At 35.7% G+C, this 27,077-nt stretch overlaps 1 protein-coding gene across 1 annotated transcript in view; it reads right to left on the reverse strand.

Moving 5' to 3' along the window:
* The window catches only part of LOC120860476 (ryanodine receptor 2-like), an 804,098-nt gene that overhangs the window by 75,276 nt on the left and 701,745 nt on the right, over positions 1 to 27,077 (reverse strand). Inside the window, exons 82-87 of the mRNA XM_040236295.1 lie at positions 18,695 to 18,794; positions 17,380 to 17,459; positions 13,274 to 13,350; positions 12,354 to 12,427; positions 2,628 to 2,708; positions 1,209 to 1,297 (exon numbers count right to left, since the gene is read on the reverse strand). Of these exons, the coding sequence (XP_040092229.1) occupies positions 1,209 to 1,297; positions 2,628 to 2,708; positions 12,354 to 12,427; positions 13,274 to 13,350; positions 17,380 to 17,459; positions 18,695 to 18,794 (501 nt within the window). The remainder of the gene's footprint in view (positions 1 to 1,208; positions 1,298 to 2,627; positions 2,709 to 12,353; positions 12,428 to 13,273; positions 13,351 to 17,379; positions 17,460 to 18,694; positions 18,795 to 27,077) is intronic.

Here is a 27,077-nt window from a genome sequence, read left to right on the forward strand (position 1 = left end):
CAGCAAATCCTCCCTAGATACAAATAACATCTGGAGAGAAAATAAGCAGAAAACTTAGCTTTAAAAATGACTTTTTGTCTCTGATGACTTTGAAATTCACAAACATAAGGATTCATAACACTAATGCATATTTATCCATAGAGCAGTTAAATATTACTATGTGAACACAGAAATTAGATAAATCATAGAATATAAACATCTAGCCTACTTTTTCTCCAGTAAAGCCAGTAACATTTCTTTAATAATTTCAGAATGTTCTTGACTTGTATTAAGGCCCTGGAAGAAACTGGTTGGATTCCTTATAAATACTGACAACAATTGTAAATAAACATCTAAATATGATTGATCTGTCCAAACAGGATGTTTTCAACAATAGCTCACATTTTAAAGGAATTTTAGTTGCCTAAATGAATAATATAATTTGGGCTACTGTGAGACCACATTCAGGTCTTGAAATATGATTTTGAAAGTTACAGATACATTTTCAGCAAAGCTTCTTGATATATTTGCTTCAGAACTAGCTTTTTCTCCATTAGTTTTAGGTAAGAGTGTTGTGCTTTTACATACTCAAAGATTAAGCAAGAAACAGAGAGCTTGTGATTTTAAAAGTACTACACCTGATTTCCTTCTAAATAAAATGAAAAATAAAAGTATAAAATTTCATTAAGAGACCTACACCTTCAGATTCAGTTCTAGTAACATGGAGAACATTACTACAGTATTGAAGATATTTTTAAGTGATGGAGTGTTAGGCTGAATTTTTTCATCAGACATTTGGAGAGCTGAAAAGAATTGACCTTAGGCTCTTATATTTAAGTGTGTGTTAGGTAGTTTGAAAGCCTTTCTTTCCCGTTTTTAGTAATGTTTCAGATATTCTTCTCCCATTTATTTATCAGCCACAGAGGAAAGAAAAGAGCATGTTCATGCTTTACAGATTGAAAAGGAATTAAAAATGCCATCCAGCTAAAAACTGCAGGGAAAAAAATACTCCCACTTATAGAAAGAAAATAAAGTAAGAGCCAGAATCAGAGGCAAAGACAATAGTGGCAGTTTCAGTCTAATATTTGGGGAAAGACTGACCAAAGACAAAATACCTCAATAAGTTTTGACCTCATAAGTCAAAACACATTATACCATGTCAGTTTCACAACTGCAATATCATGCCAACTAGCCAACGTTTTAATTGCTACTAATATAAAGCAACGTACCTGAACTCTCAGAAGGTAGTCTACAGTAGAGATGATTATGTTGACAGTTGTATTATTGCCAGTCTGAGTTCTCAGATAATTTTGAAAATCTACAGATCAAAAGATGTTATTAAAGTGCATTCAAAAATTTAAAATGAATTCTTTGAATGATTCTAAGAGCAAATGATGTCTACACCAAAATCACTGCAGCTTCTGTAGTATTATATCTGACAGTTTGAATTATTTATATATTCCATAAAAAGTGAGCACCTCAAAAACAAACCCAGGTGCTTCACAGAATATCAATATTTAAATTTCACCTAAGAATTCACCTGTTTGCTGATTCCTTGCTCTAGAGCTCTGGGCATGTGAATGACTGAAAAGGACTTCCATCCTGTAGGATGGAGTAATTAAATGATTTATTCCATAATCTCTTATTCTTCAATACCGTGTTAAATGTTGGGGAAAGAAAAAAAAATCAAAATAAAGCTGCTGCCTTCACAGATGCACAAGCCTGATGGAAAGCTCAATACATACGATACATAAATAACGAATGGAAATACACCATGGCAAGTTACATAGTGAAGTAGCTTCCCCCAGTTAAAGAGAAGAGGTAAAAAAGAAATAAACCTACACATGTCTCCACAGCTATTTATTGTATTTAATCTACATCTTTCTTCACAATCTGAATCTTTCTATCAGCTGTCTTCTCCAGCATGAGAACTGATAAGAATTATGAAATTCATGTTTTGAAAGTCTACATTGTGAACAAAATTTCCTGAGATTTTCTTTATATCAAATATGCACACTACATTTTTAAAACCTAAAAATTGTCTTCAAGCAAGTCAATTTTAATTAAAAAATAGCATATATGTGTAAAATGTACAAACCAATGCTATTCTAGAGTTTTGCTTTTCAAATTATTGATTGTACCCATATGCCATTCAAATGGGCCCCCTGGTGACTCAGATGGTAAAGAATCTGCCTGCAATGCCAGTCAAGCAATAGTGTATTAATTATTCCTTTAGAAAATTCAGCATTACTGTAGTTTTATCACTAAAAAAATCTCTCTTTAGAATATCAACACCTTAAAAGGATTTATTTAGAAAGGGGGGGAAGAATTAAGTGGAATCACTAGCAAAGCAGAGGCTCCTGTTATTACTGGCTTCAAAATGCTTATTGCTGGGTACCATGAATGGCTTCCCTGGTGGCTCAGAGGTTAAAGCGTCTGCCTGGAATGTGGGAGACCTGGGTTCGATCCCTGGGTCGGGAAGATCCCCTGGAGAAGGAAATGGCAACACACTCCAGTACTCTTGCCTGGAGAATCCCATGGAGGGAGGAGCCTGGTAGGCTACTAGTCCGAGGGGTCGCAAAGAGTCGGACACGACTGAGCAACTTCACTCATTCACTCATTCATGAATGGTCTGGGGTCTCACAAACCTGAGTTGTGTCCCTCACAAAGCAGTTGCAAGAAGCGGAAGAGGTCACAGGTGAATTCGTCATCCTGCAGAACCTTTTCTCCTGCAGGAAGTCCAGAGGGACCCAATGTTATCAACCACTTTAGCCTCAACCTCCCTTTGTATCCCCACCTCCACCAAACTTGCATGTTCATCTAGCATCGTCTGAACCAAAAACAGTCACAAATCATAGCCACTTTTCTATCTGAAGCTCTTAAGATCATGCGCTTGACAGATAGATGCACTTTTTCTTAAGAAAAGAATATTTGACTCTTAAAAACTCAGATCTCTCTCTGTTAAAAGTAGCAGCATGGGTTTGGCAACATTTTAGAAACAACTTGAAGAGGTTTATAGAGATTTGAACTTTTCCCCCCTTTCTTCCTATCTTTCTTTTTGTGTAGGATCTCTTACAAATGTGGAAGTTAAATCTGCTTTGTTCCTAGAGTCTGACCAAATGTTTCAAGACAAAGGCGTTCGGTATATATATAAAACAGGGCTAAAAGTTTCTTGTATTCACATATTAATTAAGGGATTTCTGTGAAAATTCTAAATGACTAGAAAATGTTTGTTAACTCATTTCAATGAATTCTCTCATGAGCTTGTCCAAATAGAGCGCTCATTGGTTGTAGCATTCCTTCCAGAGGAGGAAGAACTGGCAAGCGGACCTAACTCCAAATATCAAACCAAAAGAAAGACTTTGCTGACTCCGGCTAAGAGAGCTAACCCTAACAAATCAACGTGCAAAGGAGGACAGCTCAGCCGTTGGAGGTGTTCTGCATCATTCAACACTACCTATACGTGTGGGGGGCCAGGATGAAGCTTAGGAAAGGGCTCAGATATTTCACCTCTATTTCAATTTAAATGTACCTTGATCACAAGTTACTCTGAAAGCAAAAACACAGAGAAGGAAACAAACAAAAAACCAGCACCACACAAATGAAAGCCGAGTTTAAAAGCATAGAGTGTCCATGAAAAAAACACTGTCAACATTATGAGTGTATGCTCTGGAAGCTCAATTTGTTTAGAAAGCAAAATGACAAAAAACATACAAATGTTGTTTGGCAAGTGAATGAATATACTCATGTATTTAAAAAAAATAATAATAACTTTCCAGACTGGAAATACTTTGGGCTAGGAAAGAAAACTATGCAATGATCATGTGTTTACTGGAACTGAAATTATGAATGGTCATAATGATAGAGAGGTGATGGACTTACCAGTCTGCAGTCTGTGACTTTCAAAGTGAGAGGCTTCATATAATGGGAGGGTTAGGAAGCAAAACCATTTTGAAAACTAATATAAACATTAAAAAAAGTACATAAAATCACTGTACTGGTTTCCCTATGAGCCTGCAAGATATGATATTTGGTGACCAAACTAAGATCACCATGTCTATAAATGTGACATGGCAAATCTAAATGTTTAAATGTGTGTTGTTTTGAATCTCAATACATGGCTGATAAGCCCATTTCTCAGTGTTTACATTCATGACAGGATAGGAAAAAAGGAACAGTCTAGACTAATAAACAGCTAAACTCTTCACTGATGACACTTTGTATCATTTCATGAAGATACTTTAAAATGATATTTAAATCAAAATATTATGAGTTAGTTACATAGACTTATTGACTTTTTCCTTGTTGAAGCCATCCAAAATGTTTTGTTTTTCGATTTTCAGAAAATTGAATCAATAAAACCAAGGACATACTATCAATCTTCATAACTTCAATGTGGAATAAGTAACCCCTGGTAGAAAGTATTCAGAAGAGTTAAGACTGAAATAAATTAACATGTAGTCTACCAGTGTACCTAGAAATGCTCTGTACAATGCACATTAATTTATAACGTAACATTTTATTTTTTGTTGGCATGCACAGAATCTTTTAGACTGTACACCAAAACACACACAAGTGACTTCACTTACGATGGACATGCCGCACACAGCAGAACAAGAGAGAGAAGGGAGGGGAAAGGGGGCAGGTCAAGCCTTCATTTGCCATCAGGCGGTACCAGGTTATTGACTAGGGTACTGCTGCTTAATGAATACATTCCTATCTGATTAAAATGCTGCCATTGCCCATGCTGCCTGTAGGTGGTGCAGGAACAAAGATGGAGGATGGCTTTATGTCTGCAGAAGGTACAGGAGCACCAGTCTGTTTTGGGATGTGCGCAAAAGAAATTCCATTGTAAGATGGAAACTAAGGTTAATAAGAAATAACGAAATGGAGTAAAATGTAGTTGAAAGTGCTCTTACATTTTAAATATCTTATCTGCAATAGCTGCATGATGGCCAAATGTAGCTATGGTGAAGGGCACTCCTTTGGTTTTGTTTTCAGTTACAAAGGGCTTATCATGTCTAACACTGTAATAAAGGGGAAAGTTATTTCAATACTGTTGTGATGATGAGTTTGTTCCTTGTGCTTTAGGTTTCTCATCTATAAAATGAATGGAAAATGTATACTGTATACCTCACTGGCTCTACATAATCTATCTGACCCTTTTTTAAATCAACTGTAGAAAGGTTAACATTATTAGGAACAGTGGCAATGACACTAACTAAAGCTGGGAACAACATGCCTATGAGATAAATTCAGTTACGTGAGCTTAGGTGTTAAGAATGTTTATATTTTCAAAAGGTTGCTTTAATTTTAATGGACCAAATATTATAAAAAATGTAAATTTTCACCTGAAAATATTAGGTAGACTTTATTTATTCAAGCTACCAATAAAAAGTAATTCCTCTTTTAGAGATTTCATAAAATTAAAATACTTTAAAAGGCTTTTCTACTCCCAAATGGTTTATCTAATTAATAAAGTACACAAAGTTTTGCTTAAGTTCAATTAGAACAAAGTTGTTTTTACTTAGACTGTCCATAGATATAGCTCAACATTTGCAGACCTAGCTCCAGAAAAGATTTAATTGTTAATAATTAATTATCAAATACTGTTACTAAAGTTAGTGAAATAAATAGACTATTAAATATATAAACAATTGTATAAGCATCAATAGACTCCAGAAGACTAAGATCTCCAGTGTTGTAGGGTCTTGCTATGTCAATATCTCTATAATGTGGAGATAAAAAAGTGAGTAGTATGAAACATGGGACTGGCTGCATTGAACAATTCCCTAAAATCTACTGTTAAGTGGATCTCAAGAGCCCCCACTGCCATGGAGGAAATAATTCTGATCACAGATCTTTAGAGAACTTAAGTATTTACTTTGTATATGGAAAAACTGAAGGATAAAGGCTAAAAATACTTTTAAATAGTGAAAAGTTAGGTATTTAATTCCATGTGTGTAGGTTTAGTATCATTGCTTAAATGATCTAAATATAGCTGCTTAAATAAAATTACAACTCAAATAGTAAAGAATAAAAAGTTTATGATTTATTCATTTGGTCATGTTTTGTGGCTTTGGGGATCTTAATTCCCTGATCAGGGATCAAACTCCTGCCCCCTGTAGTGGGAGCACAGAGTCACCACTACTGGGTCACCAGGGAATTCCCCAAGAATAAAAAACTTGGATTTATAGCTAGCATTTAGTTAGTGACTACAGTGTGCTAGGCATTGTGCTAGACATATTTTCTCATCATTTCATTTCATGTTTGCAATAATCCTAAAATGAGGTGATATGACCCCATTTTGTGGTTTGGGAAACAACTGAGAAATTAAGTAACTTGACTATTGCTGTAGAGCTATTAACAGGTAAAAGACTTGAGTTCAGTAAACTTCAAGAAACACTCATTACGTGTCCCCTGTGTGCTAGGCACTTTGTGAGATGCTTGGGATAAAAAAGACTAATGGACACAATTCCTAACCTCAAGAAGGTCACAGTCAGGCAACAAACAGGTAATTTCTATACTGCATGGTCTCTCTAAATGCAGGGTGCCAGAGTTCCTCCATTTCATAAAGTTCACAGCAGTAATCAGTCTTTGACTAACAACCATTTTGCTTATTGTTTATCTTAAATTGTGGACTCCTAACTTGTTTTCAATTTTAGAACCCAGGGAAAACCATATTTTAGACATGTGGCTTTGGAAAAATCAGTTCACCTTTCTGACTCTTTTTTCATCATTTTGATATGGGACTTAACAATCTCCTGACTTCCATAATTCATAGGGCTGCTGCAAGAATCAAATTGGTTCAAACAAGTTCAACTGCTTTGAAATATGCAAAGCACAAGAGGAATCAATGTGAAGTTTTAATGGCATGAAGTAATTCCAGTGGGTTGTGAATATAATAAATCAGTTATAATTTGATTAAATGCATTTATTTAGACTAAGGTAACAACCTAATACCATGTATAAAATGCATTCCTAGATAATAAAAATGACTACTGTATGAATTAGATAATAGATAATATGGATAATAGAATTAAAGGCTAGCAGTGGAGAGAAAAATCTTTTGCTTTCAAACATGATTTCAGATTGTTTTTCTTATAGCCTTCTCTCTTCATTTTTTTCCTTTTTTTAACTGATATATATATATATAGTCTATTTGGTATGCTAGCACTACTGAGAATGAGAAATCTGTGAATTTTAGTTAGTAGATTCTACTGGAAGCATTTTGAAGAGTGAATGTGGCAATTTAGATTCCAAGTGAATCAACACACAAACATAATATCACAGAAGTGTTACTTATATAATGGCTCTCCAAGGTATCAGAAAGAAAGTGCAAGTTCCCTGTCGGGGTAAAGAAGGTCCTTTAGGGTCTCCCACAAACTACCTTTCCATCCTCTAGTGAGTTCATTTCTTTTCAGTCACACCAGGTTAGTTACTGTTCTCCCATTTGTTTTGTACCTTAAACTTGGCATATGGGGATCCCTTTCACTGGGATGCTTTTCTTTGCCTGCTTATCTACCAGATAAACTTCTACTTCAGGCTGCGTGTTACATCTATGATGATATACTTCCCCCAGCTCTGGCAGCTAAGTATCAGCTCAGTTTTCTTTTAAACAGAGGGCATTGCTCTGAAGTTGCTTATTTACAAGTCTCTCTACACAATACTCTGGATTTCCTATATAAATCCAATGTCTAGGACAGTATCTAGCATGTAATAGCCACTCAAATTTAAATGAGTGCTTCAAAGTTTAAAACCCATGCAAGGATGTTTAAAAAAATCTATTAGTGCCATGAACCACAGGCTTTCCTTGAAGAGAATATTTACAAAGGAATGGGAGAGTAATATAGTTAGGATCCAGATGGATACCAGGATCTACTGGATTCCATGTGGGAAAGTACCCTTGGGACAATCTGGGGTGGAAGATAGCCAATAAATAATTAAGCACTAAAAACACTAAAAAAATTTAGGGTGGTCAATATTTAAAGATTGCTACAATTATCCTTTTGATTAATTAATTAAAAGGAAACCTTTTCAGTCAACTTCACATAGACTTCATGAGGTGACTATAAATATATAGGCAAGAACCTCCATGCAACACATTACCAAATACAGGTGGAAATGGGAGAAGCTTAACTTGTATTAATGTTTTAGATAACATTTTAGAAAATCAAACAATTTCTGAGGAATCAGATCAGCTTCCAAATTTTAACTTGTTTATGAAGGATCCCTGCAAAATGATTAAAAATATAATGCAGTGTCTTCAACTATATTCCAAGAAAATGTTTGAAAGAAGAAAAATTGCACTTTCAAGCTCATCATGAATTTGTAATGAAGATAAATGTTACTGAGGAGAAACAAATCAAAAATCCAAGGATGGAATGAAATTTCAAAAATTCATAGAAGTTTTTGGTTTTGAACTTCATTTCATATAGTAAAATAAAACACATAGGACTAAAAAATATACAGAGAAGACAACACTGAGCACATCACAAAATCTAAACACTTCTGAAGATTTCTTTTTTTTTTTAACAAGCGGCAAGTCCAGACTTTTGTATTGAGTGGGCCAAAAAGTTTCTTCAGGTTTTTCTGTGAGATGTTATGGAAAAACCAGGTAGGACTTTTTGCCAACCCAAGAGAAATGAGGGAAATTTAATAAGGTGTGATAAGGATACATGGCAAACTTACATTACAATGACAGTATAGAAAAAGGAATATCAACGATTAGTCTGACAGCCTTATACAGCGGTCCTTCTGTATTTGTGGAACAGAGGTATGACCATGCTATGCCGTTTTATGTAAGGGACTTGAGCATCTGTGGGCAGGAAGAGGGTCCTGGAACCAATCCCTCATGGATATCGAGGGACAGCTGTATACAAACCTTGAAGGAGCATGTATTTCCTAATGTTATCTCAACCCAGATGGGGAATATCATGTGTAATCATAAAAAGCTTAAAAGTGGTATTTAAACTTAATAGTAGATTCAAAAATTGGCAACAGAAGGGTGCCTTTGAAGGGAGACATTAGGGAGTCAATGTATTGGACCCAAATAAGTCCCCCAAAGACCACTAGAGATGGGAAGGAAAGGGGATTGGCTTGTGGAATTGGCAAATTAAAGAGAGAAAGAATGTCTGCATTTTAGCCTTGATCCTGCCACATTGCTGTGTGACCCTGGACAAGCCATAGAATCTCACTTTGCCTCACTCTATTTATAAAACAGGGAAAACACACTGGGAAAGTCATGGGTATGAAAAAGTTCATGTATGTAAGTAACACATTTTCCATAATGATATAATTTATGGTCATTTCATCATCAGGAACAGATTTAGCTTAATAAAGACAATTGGTTAGGATGGCGATTTGGATCTATCAGATTACTTTCTCAGTCCTGAGCTTATGCTGCGTAAGCCTCAAGCTCTGAAGCAATGAGAGCACTAACGGATTCAGATTTTTCAGTCTTTTCTACATTTTCCAAGAGGGATGACCTAGGTTCTTTCTCCTATAAGGGTACATACTTTTCTTAACAGTTGCAGAATCTTTAAAAGAATGGCCATGTAACAAAATTTTTAAAATATGCCAAAGACAGAGTCAGTAAAGGTGTTCTCAATCTGGGAAATAGTATAGTAATCATTAGAGCCAATGAGTTGTCATTGCACAGTCTCCTAATAGACCTCTTGATGCAGGCAGCAGTGTGTATTGAGAAAGCACAACTTAATCTCTGAAGCCGTGTTGATACACAAAATACTGTTCAAGAAAATCTCATCCCTTCTTTATCACCATCATATGTCATGCCTTTTAGAGACTACCTTGCAATATCAATGCCATCTTTGTTATCATGCTAGCCTGAAGAGTAAATACTTGCTACTGTTACTAGTGTTCTTTAAATTTGATCTCAAGAATGAAAGTTCATTTCATGTTAGAGGGTTTTTAATATATGATATTTTCAAAGGCATAGAGAAAAACTGCAAATCTTTTAATAGTTGGAAGTGAACTGGAAGAGTCCAACGGCTAAAAGGAGACTCTACCATTCGCCACCCACCCTGGATCAGCTTTGATTTTCCCATGCACCACTTGGTGCAGCCATAAAGCCACAGTATGTCCAAAACAGAAACGCCACAGGGAAACTATTGCACACATTCAATCATTTACACAATAGTTGCAAACACTGGGTCCACCAGAACTTCTTTTAAATGAAAGAACAGAACCAAACAAATCCAAAACCATCATTTAAATGCTTGTTGCCCCTTCATGTCTACTATGTTAATAACTACATATCCTCATAGGGAGGAAAAAAAAAAAAAAAAGGAAAGCTTGATACATAAGTTTTAAAAGTAAAAGGATGCATAATGATGAAAAGTAAATAATCTACTTGCTAAAATGGTCTGGAAAAGGAAAAACACACAAAAACTGTCACTATCAAGACTATACGTCAAGCTAACAACAAATAAAGGAGCAAATAAAGAAAAGGCAGTTGATTTTTAATAATTACCACGCTCATGAGTGATGACTGAGGAAGGGAGAATATACATGGACAGTTGTTGAAAGGAAAGGAAATGGGGAAAAAGAAAAGAAGTTGAGACATTGTTTTTGTTTTGCTGTTTGTAACGAAAAATATAAACGTGTTAATCTATTTGGGCAATAACTTTTGTGTGCATCTTTAAAAAGAATAAACTAACCAAACCAATCTCATATTGAGAGACAAAACTAATTCTTACATCAGGATGGCTGCTCTTTTCAAGTTATTTCTGAATTGGGACTCACAGGTGTTATTCCAATCCATATCTGGTTGATAAAAGTCTAGGAGGCCAGGAAAATAAACCTGTGTGGTCACTATTTCTTTGTGGGAGCTGATGTAAAGAGTGACACAGGACGATGAATGGAATTATGTTCAGAGCCTCTGGTACATTAGGTAAAAACTGCAGGGGAAAATAAAATTGATTTCTAATTCCAAAACAGGGAAGTCAGACTTTACATAGAGAACTGACTCATTTTTAGGCACTTTACAGCTGGAAAAACCCTAGGACTTCTGTGAAACCTTAAAGGCAATGCAGTTAATGGGATGAGGGCTTTGTAGTGGCTCTGAATTCTCCAGACAGGTCCAATAGGCCAGGAGTTGTAACTGGTGACACAAATGTTAGCAATGAAGGTATTTAGCTTGATGTTCCTTTTCAGAATATCTAAGTAAGTTCAGAATTCTGCTGGTGATTTTTCTTGAAGGTAGCTAACCCAACTAAATAACCAATAATAATCAAGTATTAACTTGATGTCTGAACTTCTACATTCAAATGCCAAGCAGAAAATAAAATTACACAGGTGATACAGAAGCAGCAGCATTAGAATATGTATAAATGATCATCTTTAAAATACAGGAAGAAAAATGCAACTAAATTATTTTTCCTATTGTGAGAACAAAAATATACAGAGATAATTAGAAACATTTGTTAATTCTAAAATATTTCAGAAAGGCAAGCAGACTACCAATGGCAGAGGGGAGAAAATTTATTTTTTTGCAGTAAGCGTAGTTTTTTAGAAGACCCAATGTTCTAAAACTAATAATACATTGATAAGATGACAACTCCAAACAGACAAAACAAACAAAAACAGATAAACACACGGGCCGTACTCAAACTAAAATAATTTAAAAATCAAACACAAAATAATAAAAATAAATCAAAACCAAAAATAGAGAAGATACTTTTTTCTTAATAGATACCAAAATGAATGTGAAGGAACAATTATTTCTGCTTTAAATGCACAGTGTGCTAAATTTTCTAGTTTATACATATATTTAAAGAGAGAAAAAGTCTGTTATGTGGGTTATTTTTATGCACATGTACATTAAATGATCAAAGTTATTTAAACACAAAAATTACTTTTTATTTTCTTAAACAATTTGTACTTGCAAAGATATATGGATTTATCAAATAGAAGAATAACTGAGCTAAAAGGGAAAAGTAGTAAGAATACTGATGGCCTGTAGGCTCTGAAAGCATTACTATCCTAAGGAGATAGAATCTGGAAACCTGACAGTTTGCTAAAATGGCCAAAGGAAGTCAAACATTTTCTAATTTGGCTCATCCATGCACTTTATAATTTTAGATATAGTTCTCTGATAAGGGTTCTTTATCTACTACCCAGCTGGGGGAAAAGTCACAGACAGTGGGTCTGGAATAAAAAGGAGTCAATTACCAACATGGAAGGTTAGGTCTGGGGTCTTGGATGTGACCTACGTGGGTGTCTAACTATAAACTTTTAAATGAGTCCCATAAGCACGGTGTCCATTTAGATAACCTCACATCTCTCTGTACTGGAAAGGTAATTTCAGGGAAGAAGTGGGGACAGGTGATCTTTTTAATTTAAGTGAGCAGTACCTGATCCTTCCTCAGTCACCATCCCAAGCCCTTCAGCTTTGTTTTGCCGCTCAAATGCATTCAGGTCGAGGACACTGCAATAACAGGGAGAAAAACATTTAGTGGACTACCAGAACCTTTCCTTTCTTCAGAAGGGCAAATGTATATCATGACGTGTGAACTGAACGGTATTATGAATTGAAAACATACCCTGACTCAATGTCTATCAATAATGTTTTTTCGTAGCAGACTACCTCTCCAGGGACCACACTGAAATGATCCATGTGAAAGTCAAGTATATGGCATAAATGGGTTTCAACTTGGGAGAACATTACAGAGTCAGCAGACATGCTGAAATATAATTATAATAATCATGTTTTTCCAGTTGGAATAGCTTCTCACATTAAGTATGTATCAGGTTCTTTAGTCAAATGCTATCTGAATGGTTTTAAATACTGTAAAAACTACAAAATGATCACAAATTAGGTGGTTAAGGATCACTGTAGGGAAGATGAGATGTGATCTCAAAGCTCACAGATAAAATGAAATGGAATCTTATGGTTTTCAAAAATCATTTCATTTTCAAATATGGAGAATACACATTAATTCTCCAAGGTCCCTATTTAAGCACAAGGAAGACTATTTTAAAACATTATTAACATGGAACAAGTTAGTAATGAAGACATCACTAACATTTAACAGCAAGATAGAATATAAGACACTTTCACATTTTTGCCCCACTTGAAAGTGTGCTTAACCATTAAAAAATCTTCTGTGAACACAACATTCTAAAACAACTATATACTCCAATAAAAATGAAATTTAAAAAATTGTTTCAGTAAAAAAAATTTCTGTGTATAAGTACTGTCAGTAATGTAAAACAAGTACTTTTGAAGATACAACAAGTGAGTGGAACTAAAGCAAGGGGAGCAGGTGCTTACCTGCATGACTGCATCAGGCCAGCCAGGCTCTGAAAGAAGCCCACATCCTTTTTCTCCTTGAGGTAGTCAAGCATTTTCTGCAGAAAATAGATAAACCACATGGTCACTGAACATAAACCTTATTTTTTGTTAAATAAGAAACAACAAAATATTCTTTCTATGCTAAAATAAAGGTAAAACATATCAGTGCATACAAACATGACCATGAAATAGTGACACGCATGTCATGTCAAGAGGCTTGCACATTTCTGTGCCTGTGCAGCAGGACATACCCACGGCTTGGAACTAGGGAGCTGCCTTACAAAACACCAGCAGCAGCATAAATATCAGGGAAAATAGTACCCTTAGTTCTCTTCAAGTCACTCTGTAAGTATTTGGAGATTCAGATAGTTCAAGTTTACTGGAAGAAGGCCCACCTGAATGCTACTCACAGATTTCACTACAAAAGTGAGCTCCAATGCAAGTTTGATACATGACGCAGGGCACTCAAAGCTGGTGTTCTGGGACAACCCAGAGGGATGGGGTGGCGAGGGAGGTGGGAGGGGGGTTCAGGATGGGAGGACACATGTATACCCATGGCTGATTCATGTCGATGTATGGCAAAAATCACCACAATACTGTAAAGTAATTGGCCTCCAATTAAAACAAACAGATTAATTTTAAAAAAAGTGAGCTCCTTAAAAAGCAGTCATCCAAGAGCTCTGACTACCATATGCTGCTAAGACAGAAATTCAGTTTCCATTACCATGGTCTCTAAACTCAAGGAATGGTGGGAATCATTTGACTATTAATTTTTCTCCTCTGTTCTCAGAATGATGTTCAGATTCTGTAGTCAACATATTGGTTAAACATAAATGTAAAAAATACTAAAGCAATGCATTGCTGTGAGCATATTGTTACATGCCATAGGGAAGGGAAACAGCTACTTCAAATGTGAATAGGATGTGCTGGAGGTTTCAAATACGAAGTACATTCAAGATGATAAGAGAAACACTAAGAAAATAAAGACACGGCTCTTCTCTGAATCTTAAATAGCGGGGAACAATTCCTACTATCAGTGCTATTTAGACAGGGCTCAGCTAAGCAGTTAAAATGGTGGTAAGTAATCTTTTTCCAGAAATTGAGTTAAAGGTAATATAAAACTAAATATGTGAAGGCTGCATACACACACACAAAGAGTAGTGTGTGTGTGTGTTTGCACACATATGGATACACCTAACACATGCGTAGATACATACAAATACAGACACATAACAACATAGCTGTTTTGGGGGTGTATGTGTGTATGTGATAACTTACTGGTATAATTAACATGAAGCAGTTATTAATCATTGGTCTTTTAAAACAAAATGAGCATGGCTTATATGACAAAGGAAGGTATATCTGAAGGTTTAGAGAGAAAATGAAAAGATCTATACATACAGTGAGTATATTTATTACATGATCGCTCAAGGTTCCTTTTGACTCCAAGGATTCTGGAGATATATACATATATAATTAAGATCTTTTGAAGTAATACATAAGCTAAGGGAAACTATTTCTTGATCAGTATTGTGGAGAGATTAGGTAAATTTTCTTTATTTTTCCTTACATTTTAAAAAAGTCATATAGTCTTTTACTATGGAAATCAAAAAAGAAAATCTGTAAATTGGATAGGAAAAAAATTCACTTTTATTTTTATTAAATTCTAACTGAAATTTAGCATTCCTTTCAACAAGTAATCTAAGCAACAAACACAAGTAGGGTTAATAATGGCTATGATAGATTTTGGATATTTTCCTATCACATTACAGTTGTTATAGCTACTTAAAAGTATTTAATCTTTTCTTCTCAATAATTATTAGACTAAGCACTAGATCTTTTACTTAATGAATTTGTAAGGAAATACACAACTTAAAAAAAAAACCTGTTATATAACATTTTGATAACCACATTTCAACATACTTTATTTCTTTTGTCAACCTGTGTAATTTTACTTCGTGCACTTATAAACATTACACCAAGAAGAGGCCAGAGATTTCAATCCAATTATAACATGTAATGATTATATTTACAGTAAAAAAGCACACAATTAGAGAACAAGGTAAAGATGAATTTTTCAGTTCTTCTACTACTAGCTTGGCCCAAAAATACTGTTCATATTTTCCTATAAGATATTACAGAAAATCCCAAATGAACTTTTTGGCCAACTCAATACTTCACCTAGTTCAAAACTTAGCCAATCCAAAAGAGGCCGTCAAAATCTGTTTTTCTTTTCTTAGACTCCAAGGTCTTCTCGGAGCATATTTGTGGCTTTGTCCCACTGTAGTGAGTCCCACCTTCGTGATTCTGAGGTTCACAACAACTTGAAGTCAAACATTCTAAGGTTCTCACCAGCCTGCCTTTCCTTCAATGAGAGAAGCCCTTTACCAGCCTCACTAATACTTAGCCAAGAAAGAATAGTTATTAGTTCTCTGTTCATCAACTGTTCTTTCTCATATAGAAGCCAAGATATAAAAATAAGAGATCTTAGTTTTAAAATAACACAATCTGAAGTTTATATTATATTTTTGGTTTTCGATGAGCATAAGAATCTTTTCTGTGCTCAGAGCCACACAGTCAGGTGTGCCCCCAGAGTCATGCAGTACATGCTTGTCAGTCTGTTCCTGATTTGTTTTTTACCTAAGTCACTCAAAAAAAAAAAAAATATATATATATATATATATATTAGTGAAGTAAACTTGATTTACAGTGTTGTATTAATTTTTGCTATATAACAAAGAGACTCAGTTATACACATACATACTTTTGTTTTATATTCTTTTCCATTATGGTTTATTGCAGGATAGTGAATACAGTTCCCTGTGCTATACAGTAGGATGTTGTTGGTTATCCACTCTGTATGTGATAGACTGCATCTTCTAATCCCAATTTCTATTTCCTCCCCTACTCTCCTCCCCCTTGCTAACCACAAGTCTCTACATCTGTGAGTCTGTTTTCATCCTGTAGATAGGTTCAATTGTGGAATATTTTACATTTCATAAATAAGTGAAATATGGTGTTTGTCTTTCTCTTTCTGAGGTACTTCACTTCTTATGAAAACCTCTAGTTATATCCATGCTGATGTGAGTGTCATGGCATTATTTCATTCTTTTTAATGGCTGAGTATTATTCCATTGTGTATATGTACCACTTCTTATTTATCCACTCATATGTCAATGGGCATTTAAGTTGTTTCCGTGTTTTAGCTATTGTAAATTGTGCTGCTATGAACATAGTAATACATGTTTCTTTTTCAATTATAGTTTTTTCTGAATATATGTCCAGGAGTAGGATTGCTGGATTATATCTTAATCCTATTTTTAGTTCTCTGAAGAACCTCCATACTGTACATACTTTTCATAGTGGTTGTACCAATTTACATTCTTACCAAGAGTGGAGGAGGGTTCCTTTCTCTCCACACACTCTCTAGCATTTATTATTTATAGTACGTCACTCGGATACTCTTATTCTAACAAACTTACAGATCTTTGCATTCAGTTGTACAGAGACATTTCATTATCAAATCCCCAGTCCTGATAATCTTTCAAACTGATTATAGTTATAAAACTTGGTTGGGAAGTGATTTTATCTCATTTTAGGAGAATAGAAAGATTTATAACTAGAAAAAATTTTGAACAGTGCATCCTACTTACATGTTAACCCAGGAGCCAGCTTCATACTAACAAAATCTCAAGAGTCAATTTATAGGAGGTATAACACTATAAGATGTGTTCCCAAACTAGGCTGCCTAGGTAAGGATATTTATATTTCACTATTAAAACAGAACAGCTGCTTTATGCTGACTTAGTCACATGAAATGCAGCATTGCAAATAACAACACCATATGACATGACTTCAGACTTCGAAAGAGAAATATTATATCTTGTTGTACCTAGAAGCTGTGTTTACTGTGCTAACTAGAAGATATCTGGATACTAGGAGAAGACCATAAAATAAAGACATATTTTACATAGAAAGTGAAACAAATGTACAACCAATTGTTCTTTTAGGATGGTTGTTCAACAGGATGACTATACGGTCCATCTATTTGAAAAACGCGTTATGTGAAAGGCTTAATGACATACCTGCTGTACTGTAGAGTTTCCTCCATTTAAGATAGCAATTCCAAGTTTCAAAGTAGCAGCCACCATGGGTCCAGTTTCACCTTAAAAATACAAAATATAGTGCTCCTTGTATCTCTTCACATTAACCAATTATATCTCAAAATGTGCACTTTTAAAGTCCTTATCAGCTTCCTACAAATGTGTGTCATGGTGGAGGAGGACAGACTGACTTATATACCAAAAGAAAATTAAAGAGTCATAATGCATATTTTGCCATCAATGTTTTTACTAAATTCTGTGTAATATGTCCACGAACTGAAATTACATGAGAAGACAGGAAAAAAGAACAGGTAGAAACAAATGATTTTGAAATACTGATACTTAAAATTATTAAAATTTAAAACTATTCATGTGTAATAAAATAATATTGAAATGAACATAAGCCACTTAAAATTTTCTCCTTCCTCCCTCAAGTATGTTTGAGCAACTTTTATGATTTCCATTTCATCACTTTTATCTTCATGTGTTTGTAGTATTGCTTTATTAAGATGACTAGTCATAATTTTGTTATTCAAGCAATAATGACAAAATTTAAAATCCAACTTGTTGTCTATAATTTAGCATATTATGCTTTATTTTTAATGTAATTCACCTCCACTTATCTTAGAAATGAAACAATCCTTATATTTGGAGAGGAGTATTTAATATCCACTATTACTTTTCCATCCCATTCAAATTAGAATAAAAAGTTTTCATAAAGAAGATGTTACTAATGGAATAAAAAGCAGCTTGAATTGGCTGGCTATTGAAAAATGTAATAGCACTTGAACTGCTAAAAATGACTCACTTTAAAAATCTAAACATTTATATCAAGGGTCCTGAGGGCCACATCCAGCTTGGCACCTATTTTTGTAAATAAAGTTTTATTGAAACAAGGCCACACTGTTTATGTATTGTCTCTAGATGGCAGACACTATGGCAGAGTTGAAGAGTTCCCCCTGAGACCCCAATGGCTTGAAAAACTGAAAATATTTACTACCTGGCCTCTTGCAGAAAGTGTTTGTCCACCCCTGATTTACCTGATCAGTTTGCTAGCATTGTGTCCCAATATAATTTCCAAAACGTACTGAACAGAGACAAAATAGACCTTTCAGTAAGACTCTGGTTGAAAATAATTAACACTGGATCTGGCAAAGAGAGTTGGCCTGTATGAATTCACTTGACTTCATCATAAACATGAAATTCAGGGACTAAATAAATCAGTATAATACAAATAAGGGAGCTCCCAGGAAAATCTGAAGAATCAACCCTTCCAAGGTAGGGTAATGAGCCTCACCTTTGCTGGCACTGATGGTCTGCAGCACCATCTCAGCAGCACCGCGGTCGTGCAGCCTGGCTTGTTGGTATAGAAGCTTTTGCTTTTCCATTTCTTTTTCCTGAACACAAATCCCAACCATTTATGTTGCGACTATCATTAAGCAGAGCAGCTTTCTATAAACCATATTTTCATCATCTCTTCATGTATGGGCTCTATGACAACATTATGGACCATTTCAACACCAACAATGTTATTCAACAGATGTTAACATAGTCAGCTCTTGATTTTTTCCCTTTATATTTCTTGTGATAGACTTTTGGTACTTGTTTATCAGGATGAATTTTCTTAATTTTAATGACTGGATTAGTCCAAAGCCTGTATCATACTTTTGAAGTACTATACTTCATCATTGAAACTTGCACTTTCTGAATGGTACATTTGTGCATCAGTTTGTCATGTTTTTAATCATCTCCCAAGTCATGGCCATAACTTGATACTGCTCAGCAAATGGCTTGAGTTGCAAGTTATCACTGAGTGACAGAAAAACATCAACTGAGGACGTGTTAGAGTTTAAGCAAAATTGAAAGCTGATATGGATAAAAAGGTAGGCTTCAACTAAGTAGTGAACGTATGATAATAGATCTCCCCAGTTCCCCCCAAAGAATAAAAGAAGCCATGTGCCTTTATATTTTGTATTCTCAGGTGGTAACAAACGATGCTGCATGGTACTGCTAGAGCAATGGCTGGAGATTATTCTTTTCTACTTAAACTACCACTGAAAATATACAGAAGGAAATCAAAATAAAATATAAAGGCACAACAAGTTCAAGACTGGTAGGATCATTCGCTTGAGCTATTCAGTTCGCTGGAGAATTGAGACGGAACCAAGCAGTATAAGTTGCAGAATGAAAGTTGCATAGAGCCCTATGACAGCGCGTCCATCAAATGGCGTGGTAGAGAAGCTTAGTCAATGGGACATGAAACAGTCAATTAGTATCATGTCCATAAACACAACGGCCAAAACATATATGACCTAAGAGCAGGAAGAGCTGCAGCAGAAGTAGCCAGAGTGACAGCTTTGCTGCCGTAAACTTTCCATCCAAAGTACGGGAAATAGACACTGGAAGATGGAAGAGGTTTAAAAAATGAAGGCTTGCTAGTTACAGAATATGAAAAAGAAAGTAAACTAAAAGGAGGGGGGGAAGAAATGGGCTCAAACAAATGAAAAAAGAAACCTTTAAATCAAAAGCAACCAACACAGACATTTATGCTGTTACCAGAGAGTTCTCGCCGAGGCTGGCAAATTTGTCTCTTAAATCTTTGATAATATCGTGCTGCGAAAACAAAATTGATCAGGGTTTTTTTCACACTATATAAGAGCTCCTGTGATTAAATTTTATTTTTTCTTAAATTATGTGATAGGCCTAAATGGAAGCAGAGAAAAGAAAAAAAAAAGGCAGCTTTGCTTTATATGTAGCCATGCTAACATCTAAAAGGTTTGCCTTCATGTTTAAACCTCTTCCTGTGAAGTCAAAAACAAAACGAAAACAAAACCACACAGACACACAAAATCATACTGTCATTACAACACAGTTTGAGAAAAACTGAAAGAAGACCCTTTTGTCTGCTCTTCAGGTGTTTTATAAAATTAGTGAGCAACATTTGATTCTTCCTTTTAGACCCAACAATCTTTGACTTTCCTCCCATTGCCAGAGCTATTTATGGAACTTTTACTTCCCAGTTTTCCCTTTGTGAAAGACTTTGCCCGTAAAACAATGATAAAAAATTATTGGCTTAAGGAACTGCACTATAATTTTTATCAACTAAAGAAGCAAGGGAGCTAGAAAGAGTGATTCTTCTATCGACTCAGTAGAACATACAAAGATAGTCATCAAGACATCCAAGAAGATGGAAGATGCCAGCATGCTGTATATTCTTGAGGAAACACAATAACAAAAAACAATGGCCATTGTGCTCCAAAAGTAGCTAGACCAACTCAAAGATCTGCCAGGGCCACTTGCACAATAGATTCTAAAGTCACAACATCCTCTTCAGTAACTGAAATCACTCATGATGGATAGACCTTACAAGCACCAAGAAAGACAAGGTATCAAATGGCCTTTACAAACTTAACTCCCTGAGCAAAGATTACTCATTTTTCTCACATAATATATAAAATCCAATAATAATACTTTGGGGGAGATGATGAGACTCATTTGAAAAAAAAATGTTGAGCAAAAAAGATATGCTGATCTAGAAGTGGGAAAACTATTTCATAAAGAGGGATCGACCACCATTTGAAGGCGTGCTGTTATTCATGGGGTCGCAAAGAGTCGGATACAACTGAGCGACTGAACTGAACTGAACTGTTAGATTGAATTGGAAGCTCTCTCTTCAGAATATCTTTAATATTATTTATTTTTGTACTTTGTTGTCCTTTGAGGATTGCTTCTGGGTATATAAAGCTCCAGGAATTGGTGATGGACAGGGAAGCCTAGAGTGCTGCACTCATGGGGTCGCAAAGAGTTGGACATGACTGAGCGACTGAACTGAACTGAACTCTGGATGTATAATTTAATCTTCTCATTAGAAATTTGATCACGACATTAAAAAAAAAAAAAAACTTTAAAAGGGAAAATAGAAAGTTTTCATGCAATAAAATAATGGACTATGTGGAAAAAATATTCCATTTTATATCTCCTGCAGATTAGCTTTTCTAAGCATACTGGAGACAGATCTTTTAAAAGTATCTTACTTGGGGAAAACAGCAAGTATTTACTATAGCATTTTCCCAAGTAAGATACTTTTAAAAGGTCTATCTCCAAGGAACCCTACTTTTAAAAAATAGTTTTAAAAACTAGGGTTCCTTGTCCCTTTTCACTTCAAATTCCATTTGAACTGCCTAAGGGTGTTATACACGCACTCTACCTTCAACCTGTAGTTTCAGTCTTTAAATTATTCCAAGGTCACAAAGAAAGGTTAAGGGGGAAAAAAATAAACAGGAACAGCTCCACAATTTGAATTTTCCCTTAGGCGAAAAGTGCTGATCACCAAAAGCAACCAAGCATTAGCATCTGTTTCCTAAATAAGATTGATATGAGTCTTTCAAGGTCAAGGGTGATCATATCTCAGACCTATGATACAATCACAGTCATTGAATGGAAGTATTCAACATCATGATTTGCTTCTAATATAACTGAATTCTGTAATAAAATTGCTAATAATCCTCCACTTTGTCTAAGAGTGGCTCAAGTCTTTAGCACTTGATGGAGGGGAGGGAGGAAGGAAGGAAGGAAGGAGAAAGATCTGAAGAAAAAAAAAGCCATTTGATTCTTCAGAAATTTGTCTTATATGAGAAAAAATATTGAGATAAGAATAAATTATACCGTCCCTTGTTTCTTGATGGAGAAAACAGTTTATCCCCACAACAGAGATGAAAATATGATGACAGCAAAGAAATTCACACTGTTTCTGAAGGACCCTCCTGATATCATGGACATCTGGAACATCACAGTTTGAGGACAACAATTCTATAGCCTACGCATGCTACTGGCTTGCATTTTGTTGCATTTTCAAGTCTTCAGCAACTGGTGAAAAGGTTTTCATATGTTTTCCTCTTAAACTGAATGTGAAAGCTGATTATAAGTGAAGAGAAATTTCCAGGAGATGAACCCTCTCTAAAAAAGTCATAATGTAGTAATGTTACAAGTCAATACTAAATCATCTTATTTTGCATCTTAAATGTAGTCATAATCTACTAGGTGATGTTGAGACTTAGTATTTCAAGAAGAAAACATCAAAATACAGAAGATTTAATTAAATAACTAAGAGGACAAAATTGAAAGGCAGTGAAATAGTACTAATAGTTTGGTTTACAACATAAACAGGCCAACTCAGACTAATGAAAAAACAAAAGTGATAGATAACAGTCACATTTCCAGAGATTCATCTAATTCTGTTCTGTATTCCAGCTTCCAAAACTATGGATTAGCCATATTCATATATGGATGACTCCCGGTGCTAGGGAAACACTTGTAAGATTGTAATTTTACTCAACAATGGATGGTTCCCCAAGTTTTTAAATTTTAACTTTTTAAAAAACCAAATGTACATGGAGGTTTCTAGAAGTAAAGCTTCATGAGGAAAAGGATCACTGCTTGCTTCTTTATATTAAACACAAACCAGTACACATACACTGTATAGCCAGTAGCTCCCTGCACACTAAAGATGTTCAAGAATGCATAAATGAATAATGGAACTGAATAATGTGATATCATTTAGTACGCAAAATTAATCTGAAACTTAACATTTTCTTTCATCTGAAGAGCTACTAAGTTAGTAACATGTGAAAAGTTTAGTTTCCTTTTAGTACATGGTCTATGAAGTTGAATGATACACACACAAAAAAAGAATAATTCTCAAATTGTAGTTTTTAATTCATTTAGCAGCTTAATTTTTTCCCTGTACTACACATCCTCTTTGTTGCTGTACTATCGAATGGTACAATAATCTTCCAGAGTTGTTCTCAATAGGATGGTAAAAGTTTGTAATGTTCTCTTTAATTAAAAAAAGTGTCTTTACCCAAAATAAACTTTGTTTAAATGCCAAAAATTTACTAATATATGATCAGCAACAACAAAATCACTAAACTAGAAAAATTTAGTTCAGATAATGTGTTGGAGGCTCTGAAAGTCAGACTTTATGTTTTACTTCTTCCTGTATCAGATATACTTACATTTGTTAGAATATCATTTTCACTAGATTTGGCATATTTAGAACTAATTAATACTACCATGAACTTCCAGATGTTCAAGCTGGTTTTAGAAAAGGCAGAGGAACCAGAGATCAAATTGCCAACATCTGTTAGATCATTGAAAAAGCAAGAGAGTTCCAGAAAAACATCTACTGCTGCTTTATTGACTATGACAAAACCTCTGGCTGTGTGAATCACAATAAACTGTGGAAAATTCTGAAAGAGATGGGAATATCAGACCACTGGACCTGCTTCTTGAGAAATCTGTACGCAGGTTAGGAAGCAACAGTTAGAACTAGATATGGAACAACAAACTGGTTCCAAATAGGAAAAGGAGTATGTCAAGGCTGTATATTGTCACCCTGCTTATTTAACTTCTATGCAAAGTACATCATGAGAAATGCTGGGCTGGATGAAGCACAGCTGGTATCAAGATTGCCAGGAGAAATATCAATAACCTCAGATATGCAGATGACACCACCCTTATGGCAGAAAGTGAAGAAGAACGAAAGAGGCTCTTGACGAAAGTGAAAGGAGGAGAGTGAAGAAGTTGGCTTAAAGTTCAACATTCAGAAAACCAAGATCATGGCACCTGGTCCCATCAGTTCATGGCAAATAGAGAAACAGGGGAAACAGTGGCAGACTTTATCTTTTTGGGCTCCACAATCACTACAGATGGTGGCTGCAGCCATGAAATAAAAAGACGCTTGCTTCTTGGAAGAAAAGTTATGACCAACCTAGACGGCATATTAAAAAGCAGAGACATTACTTCACCAACAAAGTTCTGTCTACTCAAAGCTATGGTTTTTCCAGTAGTCATGTATGGATGTGAGAGTTGGACTGTGAAGAAAGCTGAGCGCTGAAGAATTGATGCTTTTGAACTGTGGTGTTGGAGAAGACTCTTGAGAGTCCCTTGGACTGCAAGGAGATCCAACCAGTCCATCCTAAAGGAAATCAGTCCTGAATGTTCACTGGGAGGACTGATGTTGAAGCTGAAACTCCAGTACTTTGGCCACCTGATGTGAAGAGCTGACTCATTGGAAAAGACCCTGATGCTGGGAAAGACTGAAGGTGAGAGAAGGGGACAACAGAGGATGAGATGGTTGGATGGCATCACCAACTCAATGGACATGAGTCTGAGTAAACTCCGAGAGCTAGTGATGGACAGGGAAGCCTGGCGTGCTGCAGTCCATGAGGTCACTAAGAGTCAGACACAACTGAGCGAATGCTGGGCTCAGGTGGTAAAGAATCTGCCTGCAATGCAGAAGACCTTGGTTGGATTCCTGGGTTGGGAAGATAAGGCTGGAGAAGGGATAGGCTACCCACTCCAGTATTCTTGGGCTTCCCTGGTGGCTCAGCTGGTAAAGAATCTGCCTACAATGCAGGAGGCCTGTATTCCATCCCTGGGTTGGGAAGATACCCTGGAGAAGGGAAAGGTTACCCACTCCAGTATTCTGGCCTGGAGAATTCCATGGACTGTCTAGTCTATCGGGTCACAAAGAGTTGGACATGACTGAGTGACTTTCACTAGTATGCTAAAGCAATAAACCCAGCTGAGTTAAAATGATTTTCTAATTCAAGATCCTATTGACAAATTTATAATATGCAACAAAAAGCTCCAGTAACCAAGTACAAAATGAAAAGAAAGAATGAGTAACTCTAAAATCGGAGGTTATCAAATTAGCAATGTCACGCTGATTTATCATTAGAGGGCATGTAGTTTGTCCTGAGTACAATGTTGACTTAAAACAGGCTTCATCTACCTATTTGTTTGTTTAAGCCTTAAAAGCACTGGATACTGTCTTGACTACAGAGAATAAGTGCCTATGCAGTCTACTAAGATAGTCTGACAAAGGAGAGAATAAGGACAATAAGGTGATTTATGACCTCCCATAAATGCAAACAGCTGACTCATTGGAAAAGACCCTGATGTTGGGAAAGACTGAAGGCAGAAGGAGAAGAGGGTGACAGAGGATGAGATAGTTGTATGGCATCACTGATTCAATGGACATGAACTTGGGCAAATCTGCGGAGGTGGTAAGGGACAGGGAAGCCTAGCGTGCTGCAGTCCACGGGGTCGCAAAGAGTTAGACACAACTTGGCAGCTGAACAACAATATGACCTCCAATCACAGGAAGGAATGGTTAGATGAGAAGGTGCCAGAGGTTGGAATAATTAGAGAGAAGCAGCAGTTAGAAGAAATTGTATCATAGAACGATCACAGCAACTCATTATTTGGATTTTGAGCTCTCCTGATTCTAGTAGTTCAAGTATTAATATTTACAATTCTAAGTTTTCACAAATGGTTATTAATCCCACCCCAGACTAACTCTTAGTTGCACTTTAAGTTCTTGACACAGTCTCAAATTCCCTTCTAAGTGTTCCCTGTTTAGCTGAGAGAAGGATTCTTCTTGAGACTCTCTTGAGGATTCACAGACTTTCCATGCTTCAAGACACCTGGTGCTTATTCTACATTAAACTATCCCATGATGGCACCTATACACCTGGACTTTATTGTATTAATTCTCAAATAATTACATTTACTGAATTACCAAGGACTTTTTTCATTATATCACACATTGTTATTCCCACAAAGATCCTCAGGAAGAAAGATGCTACAGGTATTCCTTTTTTTCCTGAAACAAGAAGATTGTCTCTGTATTTTGATATAGCAAATTTTTACATTTATATGGTTTTATGTTGATTCCTAGAAACCTTGGAATCAGTAGTACTAACAACCTGCAGCAAATTAGCAACATGCCAACATTAGTGGCATGAACTTCTGGATTACTCATATTCTTCGAAGACCCCTAAATGCTTTCCATCTCCCAATACATTTTTTTTCCTTTATCTAACTGTATTATGTATAATTGTGTGGTATTTTAAATAACAAGCGAGGAAGTGATAGAGATACATATGTACAGAAGCTAGACATTTTCTATAAATCATTTTTATTGTGAAATCCCTACACTAAAAAAAAATGGAGTTTTTCTTTTTCATTCCTTCAAAAAAAGATCAGAAGAAAAATAATTAAAATTTGCATGCTTCTAATTGTTATTTATGCACCTAGAAATCTGTAAGAGTTTTGAAATTGTCCTGAAAAATGAAAAGAACTGCAAAACCAGCAAATCAGATAGTTTTAAAGGTGGATATTACCCCTGAGAAAACAGCTCAAAGCTTTCAGTCCAAAGATGAAAATGCTGAGGTACAGGGCAATTAAATATGACCTACTGAAGGTCATCTGGTTAGCACCCAGATGAGAACCCAGATCTCCTACCTTGTGAGGTTCTGTGCTCACTATGCTGAAAAATTTCCTCTATGGACTTCTCTGACTTGATTTTAGTAAAGAAGGGAAATTGATTAAATATAACGATAATAGCAAATACTTAGAGCTTGCTATGTGATATGCAATATTCTGAGTGGAATATATATGACTCTGATGCTGGGAGGGATTAGGGGCAGGAGGAGAAGGGGACGACCCAGGATGAGATGGCTGGATGGCATCACTGACTCGATGGATGTGAGTCTGAGTGAACTCCGGGAGTTGGTGATGGACAGGGAGGCCTGGCGTGCTGCGATTCACGGGGTCGTAAAGAGTCGGACACGACCGAGTGACTGAACTGAACTGAACTGATACATATATATGTA

The sequence above is a fragment of the Oryx dammah genome, unplaced genomic scaffold (genome assembly GCF_014754425.2).
Source record: "Oryx dammah isolate SB20612 unplaced genomic scaffold, SCBI_Odam_1.1 HiC_scaffold_11077, whole genome shotgun sequence".
Taxonomy (NCBI): domain Eukaryota; kingdom Metazoa; phylum Chordata; class Mammalia; order Artiodactyla; family Bovidae; genus Oryx; species Oryx dammah.